This window comes from Onychomys torridus, chromosome 16 (genome assembly GCF_903995425.1).
Source record: "Onychomys torridus chromosome 16, mOncTor1.1, whole genome shotgun sequence".
NCBI lineage: Eukaryota > Metazoa > Chordata > Mammalia > Rodentia > Cricetidae > Onychomys > Onychomys torridus.
In genome coordinates this window covers 55372031-55386548 of record NC_050458.1, presented here as the reverse complement: position 1 = coordinate 55386548, position 14518 = coordinate 55372031, and the positions used below count along the sequence as shown (strand labels likewise).

The 14518-nt window shown below is 39.3% G+C and overlaps 1 protein-coding gene across 1 annotated transcript in view; it reads left to right on the top strand.

Moving 5' to 3' along the window:
- Cpne8 (copine 8) overlaps positions 1 to 14518 on the top strand; it is a 185674-nt gene that overhangs the window by 50758 nt on the left and 120398 nt on the right. Inside the window, exon 5 of the mRNA XM_036208782.1 lies at positions 8019 to 8058. Within this exon, the coding sequence (XP_036064675.1) occupies positions 8019 to 8058 (40 nt within the window). The remainder of the gene's footprint in view (positions 1 to 8018; positions 8059 to 14518) is intronic.

The window sequence follows — 14518 nt, the reverse complement described above, 5'->3', positions numbered from 1 at the left end:
CGTACCTATACCCCAATAGGTTCCTTCAAGCTCAGAGTACTCTAAGAACGTGTCCAGCTTAATGACTAATGGCAGATGGCTCACTTCCCCCCGTGGCATGCCAGCCTAGCACTGAGTGTATCAGTGTTTCATGATGGCCTCCCCTGATCGCTTGATGCTTCCTGTTTATGTATATAAACATATATACATGGTATATCTCTCTCCATATATAAAACTATAACTTTTTTCTTTTAATTTATGTGCATTGCTGTTTTACTCGAATGAGGATTTCAGTACCCTGGAACTGGAACAACAGACAGTCGTGATCTGACATGTGGGTGATGAGAATTGAACCCTGGTCCTCTGGAAGAACATCCAGTACTTGCAACCACTGAACCATCCAGCCCAATGCTTCATGTTTTTAAGGCCCAGGGTGGTAGAGCTAGCTTAAAATATGTATATTGCATATTTTTCTATTTTGACACTGGATCAACCATATTACAGTACTATTATTGCCAAGTTCAATTTTGTGTCCACAGAAAATATGGAGGCTGTTTTTTACTTACCTGTTGTCAGTTATAAATGAGCCATTGGGTCCCGTTTTCTAGGTAGCCTCCCTGGAGTTGTATAGGAGTCTAGTCATCTTTGTTTTACATCTAGTATCCTCCTATGAGTGAGTACATACCATGTTTGTCCTTCTGAGTCTGAGTTACCTCACTCAGGATGATTTTTTCTAGATCCATCCATTTGCCTGCAAACCTCACGATGTCATTGTTTTTCTCTGCTGAGTAGTACTCCATTGTGTATATGAATCATATTTTCTTTATCCATTCTTCAGTTGAAGGGCATATAGGTTGTTTCCAGGTTCTGGCTATTACAAACAGAGCTGATACAAACATAGCTGAGAAAATGCCCTTGTGGTATGATTGAGCATTCCTTGGGTATATGTCCAAGAGTGCTATAGCTGGGTCTTGGGGGAGATAGATTCCCAATTTTCTAAGGAAGCGCCATATTGATTTCCAAAGTGGCTGTACAAGCTTGCATTCCCACCAGCAGTGGAGGAGAGTTCCCCTTGCTCCACATCCTCTCCAGCATAAGCTGTCTTCTGTGTTTTTGATCTTAGCCATTCTGACAGGTGTAAGGTGGTATCTCAGAGTTGTTTTTATTTGCATTTCTCAGATAATTAGGGATGTTGAGCAATTGGTCTTTTAGCCATTTGAGCTTCCTCTGTGAAGAATTCTCTGTTTAGTTCTATAGCTCATTTCTTAATTGGACTGTTGGGCATTTTGATGTCTAATTTCTTGAGTTCTTTATATATTCTGGATATCAGCCCTCTGTCAGATGTGGGGTTGGTGAAGACCTTTTCCCATTCTGTAGGCTGTCACTTTGTCTTGTTGACCATGTCCTTTGCTCTACAAAAGCTTCTCAGTTTCAACAGGTCCCATTGATTGATTGTTTCTCTCAGTGTCTGTGCCACTGGTGTTATATTTAGAAAGTGATCTCCAGTGCCAATGCATTCAAGAGTACTTCCTACTTTCTCTTCTATCAGGTTCAGAGTAACTATATTTATGTTGAGGTCTTTGATCCACTTGGACTTAAGTTTTGTGTACGGTGACAGATATGGATCTATTTGCAGCCTTCTACACATTGACATCCAGTTATGCCAGCACCATTTGTTGAAGATGCTTTCTTTTTTCCATTGTACATTTTTTGGCTTCTTTGTCAAAAAGGAAAGACCCAGGGATCACCCAATGACAGAGAAATGGATGAGATCTGCATGAACAACCTGGATGACAGTGGGAGTAATGCAGGGCAAAATTTGAGGGAAGAAAGCTTAGGGGAGCAGGAGATCCCAGCTGGATTAAGAATAGAAAGGGAGAATGAGGAATAACAGACCATGATAAATGAAGACCACATGAGAACAGGAATAGGCAGAGTGCTGGAGAGGTCCCCAGAAATCCACAATGATATATCCCCTGTAGACTGCTGGCAATGGTCTAGAGAAAGCCTGATCTGACCCAGTCTGGTGATCAGATGACTAAACACCCTAACAGTCGTGCTGGAACTCTCATCCAATAACTGATGGAAGTGGATGCAGAGATCCTCAGCCAGGCCCCAGGTGGAGCTCCAGGTGTCCAACTGGCGAGAAAGAGGAGGGACTGTAAGAGCATGAATTGTTGAGATCAAGATTGCAAAAAGCACAGGGACAAATAGCCAATTGAATGGAAGCACATGAATTATTAACCAATGGCTGTGGAGCCCCCAGCTGGATCAGGCCCTCTGGATAAGTGAGACAATTGAATACCTTGAACTGTTTGGGAAGCATCCAGGCTGTGGGACCGGGACCTGTCCTTAGTGCATGAGCTGGCTGTTTGGAACCTTGGGCTTATACAGGGACACATGCTCAGCCTGGAAGGAGGGGATTGGTCCTGCCTGTACTGAATCCACCAGGTTTAAATGAATCCCCTGGGGAGTCTTGGTCCTGGAGGAGATGGGAATGGAGGGGAGGGAATGGGGGGAAGGTGGGACTGGGGGAGGGAGGGGTGAGGACAGGGGAACCCATAGCTGATGTGTAAAATTAAAACACATAATAATAATAATAATAATAATAATAATAATAATAATAAAACAACCATGAGGTACGAAAAAAAAATAAATTAGCCATTGTTCCACAAAGGTGATCTTTGAGGACTCAGAGGGTCTAGATATGGGTAAAAAGAAACCCCAGGGGCAGGAAAAAATGTGTACTTATATTTAAGATGCTCTGTGTAATATAATAGAGCCTTTGCCTTGTGTGTCAAAATAATGAATACTTATGAACATCAAAAGCATTTTAAAAGGTTAATGCATTTTTGAATCATTGAAAACATCATGCCGGCCTATCAGTACTTAGAAATAATTTTAATAACTAAAGATGACATCTTGTTTGGAAGAGTCCTAATTTCCTTCCTAATGTAAAATAAGTTCCTTACCATTAGCAATTATATTTTATTTTACTCTGAAATATATGTAATCAAAGAATGTGTAATGTTTTCTTTAAAGGGTATCAGATATTCATCGGATTTAGCAAACAAAATTTATGATATTCACCTTAGGCTTTTGTTTGCACAAAACTTTTTTCCAAATAATCAAATATGGGTAATGAGAGATGAAAGTGGAGTGTAACAATGGCTTCTGCTCACCCTTGACCATGGAGGCTGCAGTGTTGTTACTTAATACCTAGTGGCCTCCTGCCCTGCTTGCTCAGAGCTCACAGCAACTGCTTTTGAAATGCTGCTTCTCTCACAGCATCATGGCAACCCTCAATGTTCCCACTTTGATTTTATCCTGAAACCAGTCACCATTTCATGATTCTTTGCTCTGTTTCCCTTTTCTTTGTCCTTTCCACATCTATATGAATTACCCTCTTTCACTTAAAAGTAGTATTTATTATAAATGCAAAATTATGTAACTATTTGAAAAAAAGAATTCTATTTTTCCATTTAAAAAAATCTGTAAGTGGTTCACTCTGCCAATCATCAGAGAGCTTCTTTAAACATACGCATGTGGGAACTAAAACCCATATATTTTCCTTAAGTTTTCACATAGTTTTTCTATGCCACAGAGTAGCTGCATACTTCATTTCTTTTTAGGGCTATGTGATTTTTATTGCAAGAAGAAAATGTGTTTTACTGTTTATTGATGCTCATTTCTACCAACAATACTCCTCTGCTGTAGGTAACCTGGAGCAGTATCTCTGTTTGCAAAGTGGTGGGATTTATTATTAACTCTAATTTGCAGTTTTGAGGGTCAAATTTCAGTATGAAACTACTCACTCAAGACCAACTATTATATGTTCTGATTTGTTGACACTACCCTGAATATGTACAGTCTTTGTTATTTCTTTAGTTTGTTAGCTCTGATTGTTTGAGTCATTTCCCTGGGATTTTGGTTGCCATCTGTTGACGTACACCCATCACTCTTGCAGGTGACAGCTTATTTATTTTCTTCTCCACTGTCACCCTTTGTCCCCCTTTACTGGCATTTTGGGTTCATGTCCTGTTCATCATTCCTTACCTCCTACCCATTGCTGTGCTCTTTCAGAAAACAGTTACAGCAGTGTGACGTGACAGGAAATAGGAAGTAACTAAGGCCAGCTGACTGATACACTGTCACTTCAACTTCTTGGAAATTACTGGTCTCACAGAAACCAAATAATCCTGGAACCATGAATGTGTTCTGCAAGACTGAATTAATAGCACTTCATTAAAAGCTCAGAATTTTAATTCAAATGACATCTCAATTTTATACGTTTGAATAACTAAAACAAGTAGGGCCAGAAGGGGTTAACTGCAGATCTCAGGGAAAGCAACACACATATTCCCTCTGTTCCTGTGGATTTCTGATGACATTTAATTCTGTTGATTCATTTTATTGAAATGTCTCATATAATACTTTCAATTTGATTGCAGGCTTTTTTTTTTATACTGTGATCTTTTTCAAGTAAAATAAATAAGGGAAGACTTCATTAGTTTCATATATGTATATATAATACATGTGACTAGCTTTTAAAATTTCTCATATATGTATATTGCTTGTAAAAATATATGCTAATTTTAGACAATTAGAACACAACAAATGGACTAAAGTATCCAACAAAAAATCAAGTGTGATTCCCAACTCCATCACCCAGAGAGCTGAGAATATTCCATCCAATGCAGTGATACTGATAGCTATTTGAAGAATGCCCATTCTTGGCAAACTAGTGTGTGGTGGCCAGGAAATGGTTGCAAGGCTCCTCCCTCCACGGCACACAGTGGCCAGCCATCATGCATCCATAGCACACCAGTGTTAAGTAACCAACTAACAGCTGCAAATGACGTTCTGAATTGTTTTGGAGTTACTTGATTTCTACTGATGTATTTTTATTGTTGTGACCAAATATCTTAGAAGGCAACTATGGGAGGAATGGTTTCTTTTGGCTCACAATTTAGAGGAATGCTGTCTGCCTTGGCATGGGTGACACGTTGGGACAGGCAGCTCGATCTGCGATGCTGACCAGGAAGCAGAGAAAGGACGTGCTTATCTGTAGTTTCTCTTTCACTGTTACATTTAGTTCAGGACCCCATGCCATGGAATCGGCCGTGCACATTCAGAAAGGGTCTACTTCCCTCCTTAGTTAATCCTGATGCAGAGATGTGTCTCCTAGGTGATTGCAAGTTGAGAATGAAGATTAACCAACACAGCTGACTATGCAGGATCAGAGAAAGATTAGTAAAACACAGCCTTGCGCATCTGTTCTCTAGGGCTTCATGGCAGAACTCTTGCTTGTGTGATGGAATTCCTGGGTTCAGTGTACAGCACCTCCAAAGAAAGCGCATTATCATAGCAACTGCATGTTATGGAAGATGGTTCCATTTTTCAGTTAATAGAGAAAATTTTGGAAAGAAGGGAAGGAGGGATAGATAAACAGAGATAGATAGATAGATAGATAGATAGATAGATAGATACATAGATACATAGATAGATACATAGATACATAGATACATAGATACATAGATACATAGATACATATATAGATACATAGATAGATTCTGAATTCCTGATACCACAGGCCCATGTTGTTGCCATTCTGACTATACCATGTACCTTTTGCTCTTCTGACTGTGACTGACCTTTTGTATGCACTTAATATTTATCATTTTTGCATCATAGAATCCCCTTGTCTCATGGATTTACTGTGTAAAGCTTTGATGTTTCCTTTTATTATTCCCAGCACTCTAATAATACAGTTGTCTCATAAATACACTGCTAGTGTGGTTGAACACTTTATTATTGATAGAAGAAGCTGCAAGCATCACAGTGATTCTGAACAAGGCATGCAAGTGTCCAGCCGCTGTGTGAGATATGCTAGAGTGCAGGAAAGAGGAGATAGGATCCTTTCTATCCTTTCCTTCCCATGGAGCCTGAATCCCCAAAAGAGATTCTTGAGTCTAGATTGGAGTGACCCAATAAAATATTTATTGATCAGTCAGACAGTGGTAACCTAATCATGAACTATAAAACATTGACATACCCTAACTTTGAAGGATCTCAACATTTTTGCAGGGCAAATCAATTATTTTATTTGTTCCAGTTGTTCCACTGTGTTCATTCCGACTTCTCCCTTGGGTAACGACAATGTGATGTTCTAATTTCATGAACCAGTGTAGTGAACCATCTTGCTCATTTGTCAGGGACTCTTGACTTTGAACATTCTTTGTTTTCTCTCCTCTTACTTGGTCCAGAATTTCCAGGGTAGAAGGAAGTACAGGAAGAGAGAGGGTGTTGGTAGGTAGAGATGTGGCTTTTAATCCTCCAAAAAATTCAGAGTTTACCTAAGCACCAGCTTAGGGACACTGAAAGCCTCTTGCTCTTCTCCTACTGAGTGACCCAGAATGAAGCTGCCTCAGCTCACAGAAAGTATTTCCTAGAACTTTTCTTGATGTTTTCCTTCACTGGTGCCCTAAGGGTGGGTGTGCCATCTCTAGCTAGGCAAGATTTGACTTCCACTTGTCACTGGTAGCCCAGATTCTGAAGCCAACTCCACCCCATGATCTTGGAGAGTAGAAGGAAACTCCCCTTTAACCCTGCACAGGAGGGAAGGGCCTGTCCCTTTAGGAATACTGGACTGGTCACTGGGTACTTGACTCCTCAATGGACTGTGTACTGGTTTGTCTCCAAGGCCATTGGTAGCTCTTGAGCTGTGCATCCTGGGATACTTAGAGTAAGATTTCACTTTGGATGATAGTTGCAGTTCTACAAATATAGAAATAACTGTAGCCAACATCTATTCCTCTTTGTTAGAAATATAACTTTTAAGATTCACTCAAATGAGAGACTGTCAGTTAAAGTTTTCTCTCTCACCTAAGTAAAATCTTTTTACAGAAGGAAGCATCATGATCAATGATAGGAAAAAAAGAGAAAAAGGAAAAGGGAAAAGGGAAGTGTAGTTCATTGTATTAATGCATCTTTTACACCCACTGTGCCCAGTGTAAGCATTATGCCCAATATGCCCAATATACCCAGTATACCCTGCATGCCGAATGTACCCAGTGTGCCCAGTATGCCCTGGATGCTTGAAAGTTCATGACTCTCATGGGCATTCTGGGATTAGTAAGTACACTGGGTACACTGAGTATATTGGACATACTGGCTCTACTGGGTACACTGAGCACTCATGGCACACTACTACACTCAATGAACTCTGGTTTTCTTATCCTCCCCCTGCCCATCATTAACTGAGATGTTTTGTTTTTTGAAAAGATTCTTTAAAGTGAGAGAGAAGACTTCAACCTAAAAGGTGACCTTTATCTTGGTTAAGAAGTTATTCAGGAGTGTTAGAGGGTTTGGTTTCAAGAAAGACTAGTGTCAGTATTATCTTGTTAAAGAGCCTGGCACACTGAGGTTGTTTTGGCCATGTCCATAAACTCTAGTCCATGGAATCATCCTGGATTCTTTCTTGGAGATCATCTTTGTCCAGTAGCAACTGGTTAAAACCAAATTTTATCATATTCCCATGTAAATTCTGTGCACAAAATTCATTTTTGTTTACATAAACACAGTTTCCCTAAATTCTGTATTGGGAAAAGCTGGTTTCTGTTACTCCAGTAAGTTTCCAACCTTTAACAGTAACATTTAAGCTATTAGATAAGAATTGTGATGTGTATAATGTGCATAGCGTGTTAACAAGACTTGCTTTATTTTGATATTCAGAGAAGAAATTTTCCATTTTAAAGAGATTTTGAAGTCACTTGAGTGGCACTTAGATACCACTGATTCAAAGAAAAGATAAATTTGCATCTTCTCAAACAGTGGAGTTTATACTTGAGTTATGTATCTTTCAAGTGACACAAAAGTGTCAATTCTATCATTGTATTATTTATAAATTAAAAATGTGTTACTTTTAATGTCCCATTGGTTATTGCTCAAATTAATTTTTATGTTTGTGTGTTCTAGGAAACATTATTTTCAGCTGTATTTTATAGAAATAATTTGAATTTTATACTTTAATTTTTCAGATATGATGTTGATTCAAAGAGTCCCAATTTGTCCAAACATGTAAGTTCATATTTTTATTATTACATATATTTTATGATTATTTGTTACTATGTTTATGCTCATTTGACAACTTAAAAATTATAATGTCCATGACTTTTGATGTGATGTGATTCTCATAGAAAAGTAGTAGTTTTAAGGAATGCTAGAATCCTATTTAGAAGGAGCTTATTGAAAGAAAGTAAATTCAATAGGTAGAATGGATCAGTATTTCCATTTTGTTATCTACTGTATATCTGGTTGAACACACTGAGACAATGAACCAGATTGTCTTAGCTGGCTCCACTTTGGAGACATTGGGAAGTACATGGGTTCTAGGCAGAGCCATGCCCTCCTTCCCTAGAGTGCAGTTGTTCATCAGAATTTCCTCACATGCCAGTTTCTTAAGAGTGTGAGACATTCTCAGGTCAAGCCATGCCCATTTCTTCAGTCTCCATTCTCCAGACCATAACTGTTACCTCCATCGTGGCATGCAATCTAGGAGCTGTAGAGAGCCAGAGCTTGGCATGTCCAGCAGAATAAACAGAGAAGAGGAGAGTTAGGTACTTGTGCAAAATACTAATTTATCTGCTTGTTACTGACATAAATGACTGAAATTAAATCAAACCACGTAACAAGGTCTGTTGGCTGTGTGTTTCTGCTGCTGTGGTAAATTCAATGCCTTGACAAACAGCAACTTAGAGTCAGAAGGGGCTTGTTTTGACTTACAGTAGGAAATGGCAGAGAAGTCATGGCAATAGGAGCCTGAAGCAGACTGAACAGGCAGAAAGCAGAGTGATTGATGACATTTCACCCACAACACAGGAAAGGGAGTGTGTGTGTGTGTGTGGGGGGGGAGTAGGGTGGGGTGAGGACACAGGAAATAGGACCAAACTATGAAACCATGAAGATGGCCCCAGTGACATACTCTTCAACAAGGCTCCACTTCCCTAAAGATTCCATCACCTTTCCCAAGCAAAGCCACCACATATATGAGCATATTAGGGACATTTAACATTCAAACCATAATATGAGGGAAAGGGTTCAGTGGGGTTCAAAGGGAAATCTGAGCTGAGTGCACAGCTGTAAAATTATCAGCCGACATTGGGAGGGTAGCTAGAGCATCCTTTGTTGAGTGCTGTAAATAGAGAAGTTGGGCATATAACATCCATAGTAGCTTAGAGAGAATGCTGTTGTGATTGGAAGGAGAGAGGAACTTTGGAGCTAATCACAATCTAGGAGATCGATTTGGGTAGTTAAAAAATTCACTTTTTTCTCTAGTTCACTAAAAGAAGTATAACATTTAATTATGTGATAAAGAACAGGGTAAAATCATGTGAAGAAATAAAAAAAAGATCCATCCAAGTGGTGACTTTTCTATAAATTAAAAAAAATACTGTAATATGCTGTTTGCTCACCATCAATGGAGGTCAGTGTGGCAGCTATATCATTGGCTCTTTCTGATGGGTGTGTAGCTTTGTGACTGGGCATTGAGGATGTGTTGCTCTTGGTAATGAATTTGTTGTGTTGTACCTTTGTATTGAGAATGTGTTGTTCTCTATTAAAGTTCATAGCATTGTGCCTAGACATTGCGAATGTTTTTGGTCTATGATAGGTTCACAGCATCATGACTGGACTTTGCGAATGTGTTGCTTTCTATGATGGGTTCATAACATTAAGACTGGACACTGAGAATGTTTCCTTTCTGCAATAGGCTCATAGCATTGTGACTGGGCATTGTGAATATGTTTGCATAACTTGCTATTGGAAATTTTCTAAACGTTCTTGGAAGAACCAAGAAAAGAAACCTGGCTTCTAGGCACGATTGTTTTGTTAGAAAGGAAGAGTAGAATCTACTCATTCACAGGGACGAGGAGCATCTCAAAGCTATGAGGCAAGATTTGGATATCTGGTTAGAAGGTGGGAACTGGAGAGTGGGATGGGACAAGAGCTGTTTTCTCTCTTCCTCACTGTCTATCTAAGGACATGTGATTGCTCTATTCAGCACCTTTTCTATGCTTCTATTCTCCAAAGATCATGTCTGTGTTTACCCATTATCATATACCTGGGAAAGAGGCCTCCCTCCCTTTCATTGGGCATTGGATGAGTTACCATTTACCTGGGAAATAATTTCTGTGTTTCTTGATTGTTTGTTTTAGTTGAAACTGCTCTTCAGAGAATGTAATACTTGAGCAGTTAGAGACATTTCCATGGCGATGAATGTTCAAAGATGTGTTCAAAGATGCTAAAATATAGTCCCTATCACGGTAGTTGCCTTGCATTCAACGAATAAAGTTTATGTGCTTCAGACGTGACTTAATATATCTTTCTTGAATCAAAGGGATTGTTAGACTTTATGATATAAAATATATGCCTTCTGAAATGTGTGATTGAATATATTTTTTTCAAGTGTTTCTTTTGTAGAAAAGGGTTTTTCCCCTCCTCACAAAATAGTTTCATGCTTCTCTCATCCTAAAACGCTTTGTGGGATTGAAAAGATGACTTTTCAGTCAACAGTTCAGAGTGTATACTGCTCTTGCAGAGAACCTGAGTTCTGTTCCCAGCACTCATATTGGGTGGCTCACAACTCATTGTAAGTCCAGCTCCTTGGTGATCAAGATCCTCTGTTCTCTGTGGCACCTGTACTCATACACACACACAGATACATTCATGCATACATACATACACACACATGTAATTAAAAATAATAATCCCTAAAATTCACATTTTCTATTTGATAGTTCTTTACCCTTATAGTTCCTCTTCTTCCCTCTGCTTCTCATCGTTCATCTTTACTGGCCATCCTGGACTCCATCCAGATTTCTTTCTTTACTTTGCTCTTTTCGACTAACTGGATTCTAGTTTTCATTTGTAAAACTACTCTGATGTAATCAAGATAGTGAACACGCCTCAGTTGTCATCATGCACATCCTTATCTTGTTGGACAGAACTAATCCTTATCTACTGTTTATTAGGGATAATAAATGTTTGTTTTCCCTAAATTGCACGGGAACCCTCTAGACTCTCCATAACCTTAAGTTTTTCTTCTGCCTCCCACGTCTTAATGTCTTTCATGTTGTCTTTTTAATTTTTATCTCAGTTCACTGTGTAAAAGTTTCTTCAGGATAGCTATCACATTTCTATGACTTATGAGATTTTGGAGTGTCAGATTTTGAACTCTCAAACAAACCCAGTTTTCCATAGCTTGTTAAATATTTTCTAGTAGATATTCTGCTGAAACCTACAATTAAATTTCTAGGGTTCATTATCTTTCTAGTGTTGTTGCTGTTCCTGGGAACCTGATTCCTCCTCAATTTCCTTACAATATATTTAATGCACTGTTGAACACTTTCTATCTCCTATGCATTTGGTAGATGGTCAGTCTTGGTCATGCTAGAAGAAATCCTTCTGTCTTCTTCCCTTTCTGGATCTCTTTACATTTCTCCTTTAGTATTGTATAGCCTCTTATATTCCCCACAATTTATATTATCTAAATACTCTTTTTTTTTTTTTTTACAATATATTTAAAATATATTCTGGAGCCAGCTGATAGCTTAGCAGGTAAAGGTGCTTGCTATTGGCCTGATACCCTGAGTTTGGTTCCTAGGACCCACATTGTGAAGGAAAGAACCAACTCCCGTAGATTGTCCTTGGACTTCCACCCATGACCTCCACACATGCACACCCAAACACATACACATGTGCACACATCACACACACACACACACACACACACACACACATGCACACACACACATGTTCAATAAAAAATTTAAAAACTGTATATTCAGTAGATAACACAAATGAGTTAATAAAGATAAATCCCTGAGCTACCCAGTGTGTAAAGCATGTCCAAAGTAGAAAGATACGTGGGTTTGAATTATTATAAGAATTGCTGTAGATGATTACTTTGGGTTTCTTAGAAATTAATAACAAAAACTCTTTCCTATTTGAAAGCACTGAAGTACAGATTTTAGGTAAAAAGCACATAGTTCATTGAACCCCAAACAGTTTATGATGCATTTTGAAGATCAGCGGAGCCAATCAGCAAGCTAGGTCTATCCCCAGGGAGATGATCCCTTTATAGCAGAACTGTCTACCTGCCAACTGCGCAGAGTAAATAAAACCAGAGTCATTTAGAAAACACGTCTCTGTGCACAAATCGCTATGTGGAGTGAATTCACTTACTGGTTTTTGCAAAAGGGATTTGATAGCAAATCATTTCTTGGAAACAGATTTTAAAATCTTTGGTTTTTCGGTTTTAGTTTTTGATAATTTTGGAAGAACCTCCTTCTTAGGATGATTTTGTTTGGCATCTGATAGTTAAGGATCTTAGGTTATAAATCTTTTTTAGCATGTTGTGGTGGCACATGCCTTTAATTCTAGCCCTCAAGAAGTAGAATTAGGTGGATCTATCTGAATTTAAGGCCAGTCTGTTTTACATAGCAAGTTCCAGGCTAGCCAGGGGGACTCTGACTCTCTCTCTCTCTCTCTCTCTCTCTCTCTCACACACACACACACACACACACACACACACACCCCAGTGAGATACTGACCCCAAAAAACAACAAAGTTATAATAATGTCAGGGAAAATGGAGATAAGAAAGTAGACCTGTAGCTTTGGAATATTGTTACGTAAAACACCAGCAGAATCTTAATGAGTCTCTCTGGCAGTTGAAAAGCTTTCAGTGGAAATAACTGGTTCCAGGTGAAGGGTGATGAAATCCAGGGTCTCATTTCATCATGTGATTGGTTCTTATTATTGTTCTCTGGATAAATACCTTTGCTAAAGTATTTTCTTCCACAGGTGTTAGGGAATGAGAATAAAACAACATTCTCGGAGGCACTTGTGAGCCGAGTCATCTTAATGTTGTTTGTAGAACTACAGCCCACACTTTCATTTACATAAGTTAATTTCATCAGCTTGGCCATCCTCAAAAGGGTTAAGAATAGGCCCACAGTTGGTGTGTCTAGGATTCCTGTTGGTGTTCCTGACCATATGACATTAAAACTACACAGTGTGGAGCATTGCGTAACAAAGGGGCAAGCCAAAATGATTTGTTCTCTTTCTGGACTTGGAAGGGACCACTGAATTTCTTGTTTCAAATGTGGTGACAGTTCACTGGTTTCCTTTGGCCATCCATCACTAACCTTCATTGTAGGCATCTGTGGTCTTTATTGCATTCCCTAACTACTATGCATATAAACTTCTTCCTGTAGGTTAATTTTATTACCTAATTTTATTTGAAAATAATTGCTTGGGCCATGAAATGTCCTTTCTCTTAGGAGCGAGTTCACAAAGGGGACAAGGTTCTTTCATTAGAATGTGAGGCTAAGTGCGGTGGTTACTTTTCTCATCTCTGAGACTAAATATCTTCCAAAAGTAAACAAATACCAGAAGAAAATAACATGAGGAGCAAAGTTGTTAGGGGCGCATGTTTGGTAGAAAGCAGGAGGAGTTAGTTACATCTTGGCAAGTGACTGGATTCAGACATCCTGAAGAGAAACAGGCACAGGCTATACCTCTCCAAAGCTCATTCCCAGGAAAACTTCAGGGACCCCTCACTACCCCCTCCAAGGTTCCATAACCTTGTAAATCAGAGCCACTATGTGGGGACCAATGTTCAGCCGTGTGAGACTTTGGGGAACATTAAAACCGTAACACTAAACTAATCTACATACGACTTAACTGAATTTAATGTGTGCACCCATACAGTCATTTCAGCAGTAAATGTGTTTGAGTCAACCCTTGCATTGTGAGAGCAGAGAGAGCCCTGAAGAGTGCCAAGATAGCCTGTCCCCAACAGCTGACACTGTGACTGTGGAGGAAGAGCAGGCAGAATTATTCAGTGAACACAGATGCAAACAAATAATTAAAATGGTTCTTTTCCTTATAGCACATATACTGATGGATACTGATGGTATAACAAATACACACATACAAAGAGAGGGAGGGAGGGAGGGAGGGAGGGAGGGAGGGAGGGAGGGAGGGATGAGAAGCAATGTGAGATTGCCCTCTACCAGGTGGTATGGCCACACTATTATTCTCATGAGTATGTGCTTACTGAGTGTATAGTTTACGAGAGAGAGGAAGGGAGCTACTGAAAATTTTAGCAAGACAGCATTCTAGTTCAGAAAGGAAGCAGCAATCCGAAGTCACTGAGGCAGGAAGGGTTGTAGTATACTGCCATGGCCATCTGTGAATGTTGATGACAGCCTGAAGATTCTATCAGAAGGGGGCTTATGAATATGGGATGCAGAGATTCATAGGCCACGCTTCTAAAGGTTTCGAGTTTTTGTTGTGGTCTGCTTTGGGAGGGCGACGGGATTTGATTTATGCATTTAAATGATGTGTGCCTGCTGAAGTGAAGAATGAGGGCAGGGAAGCAAGATTGGAATTCAGGATAACAGTTATGAATCTGTTGTAATTTGACTGCATGAGTCACATTTGACAATTAAAGCCACTGAAGTGGTAACAGCCGT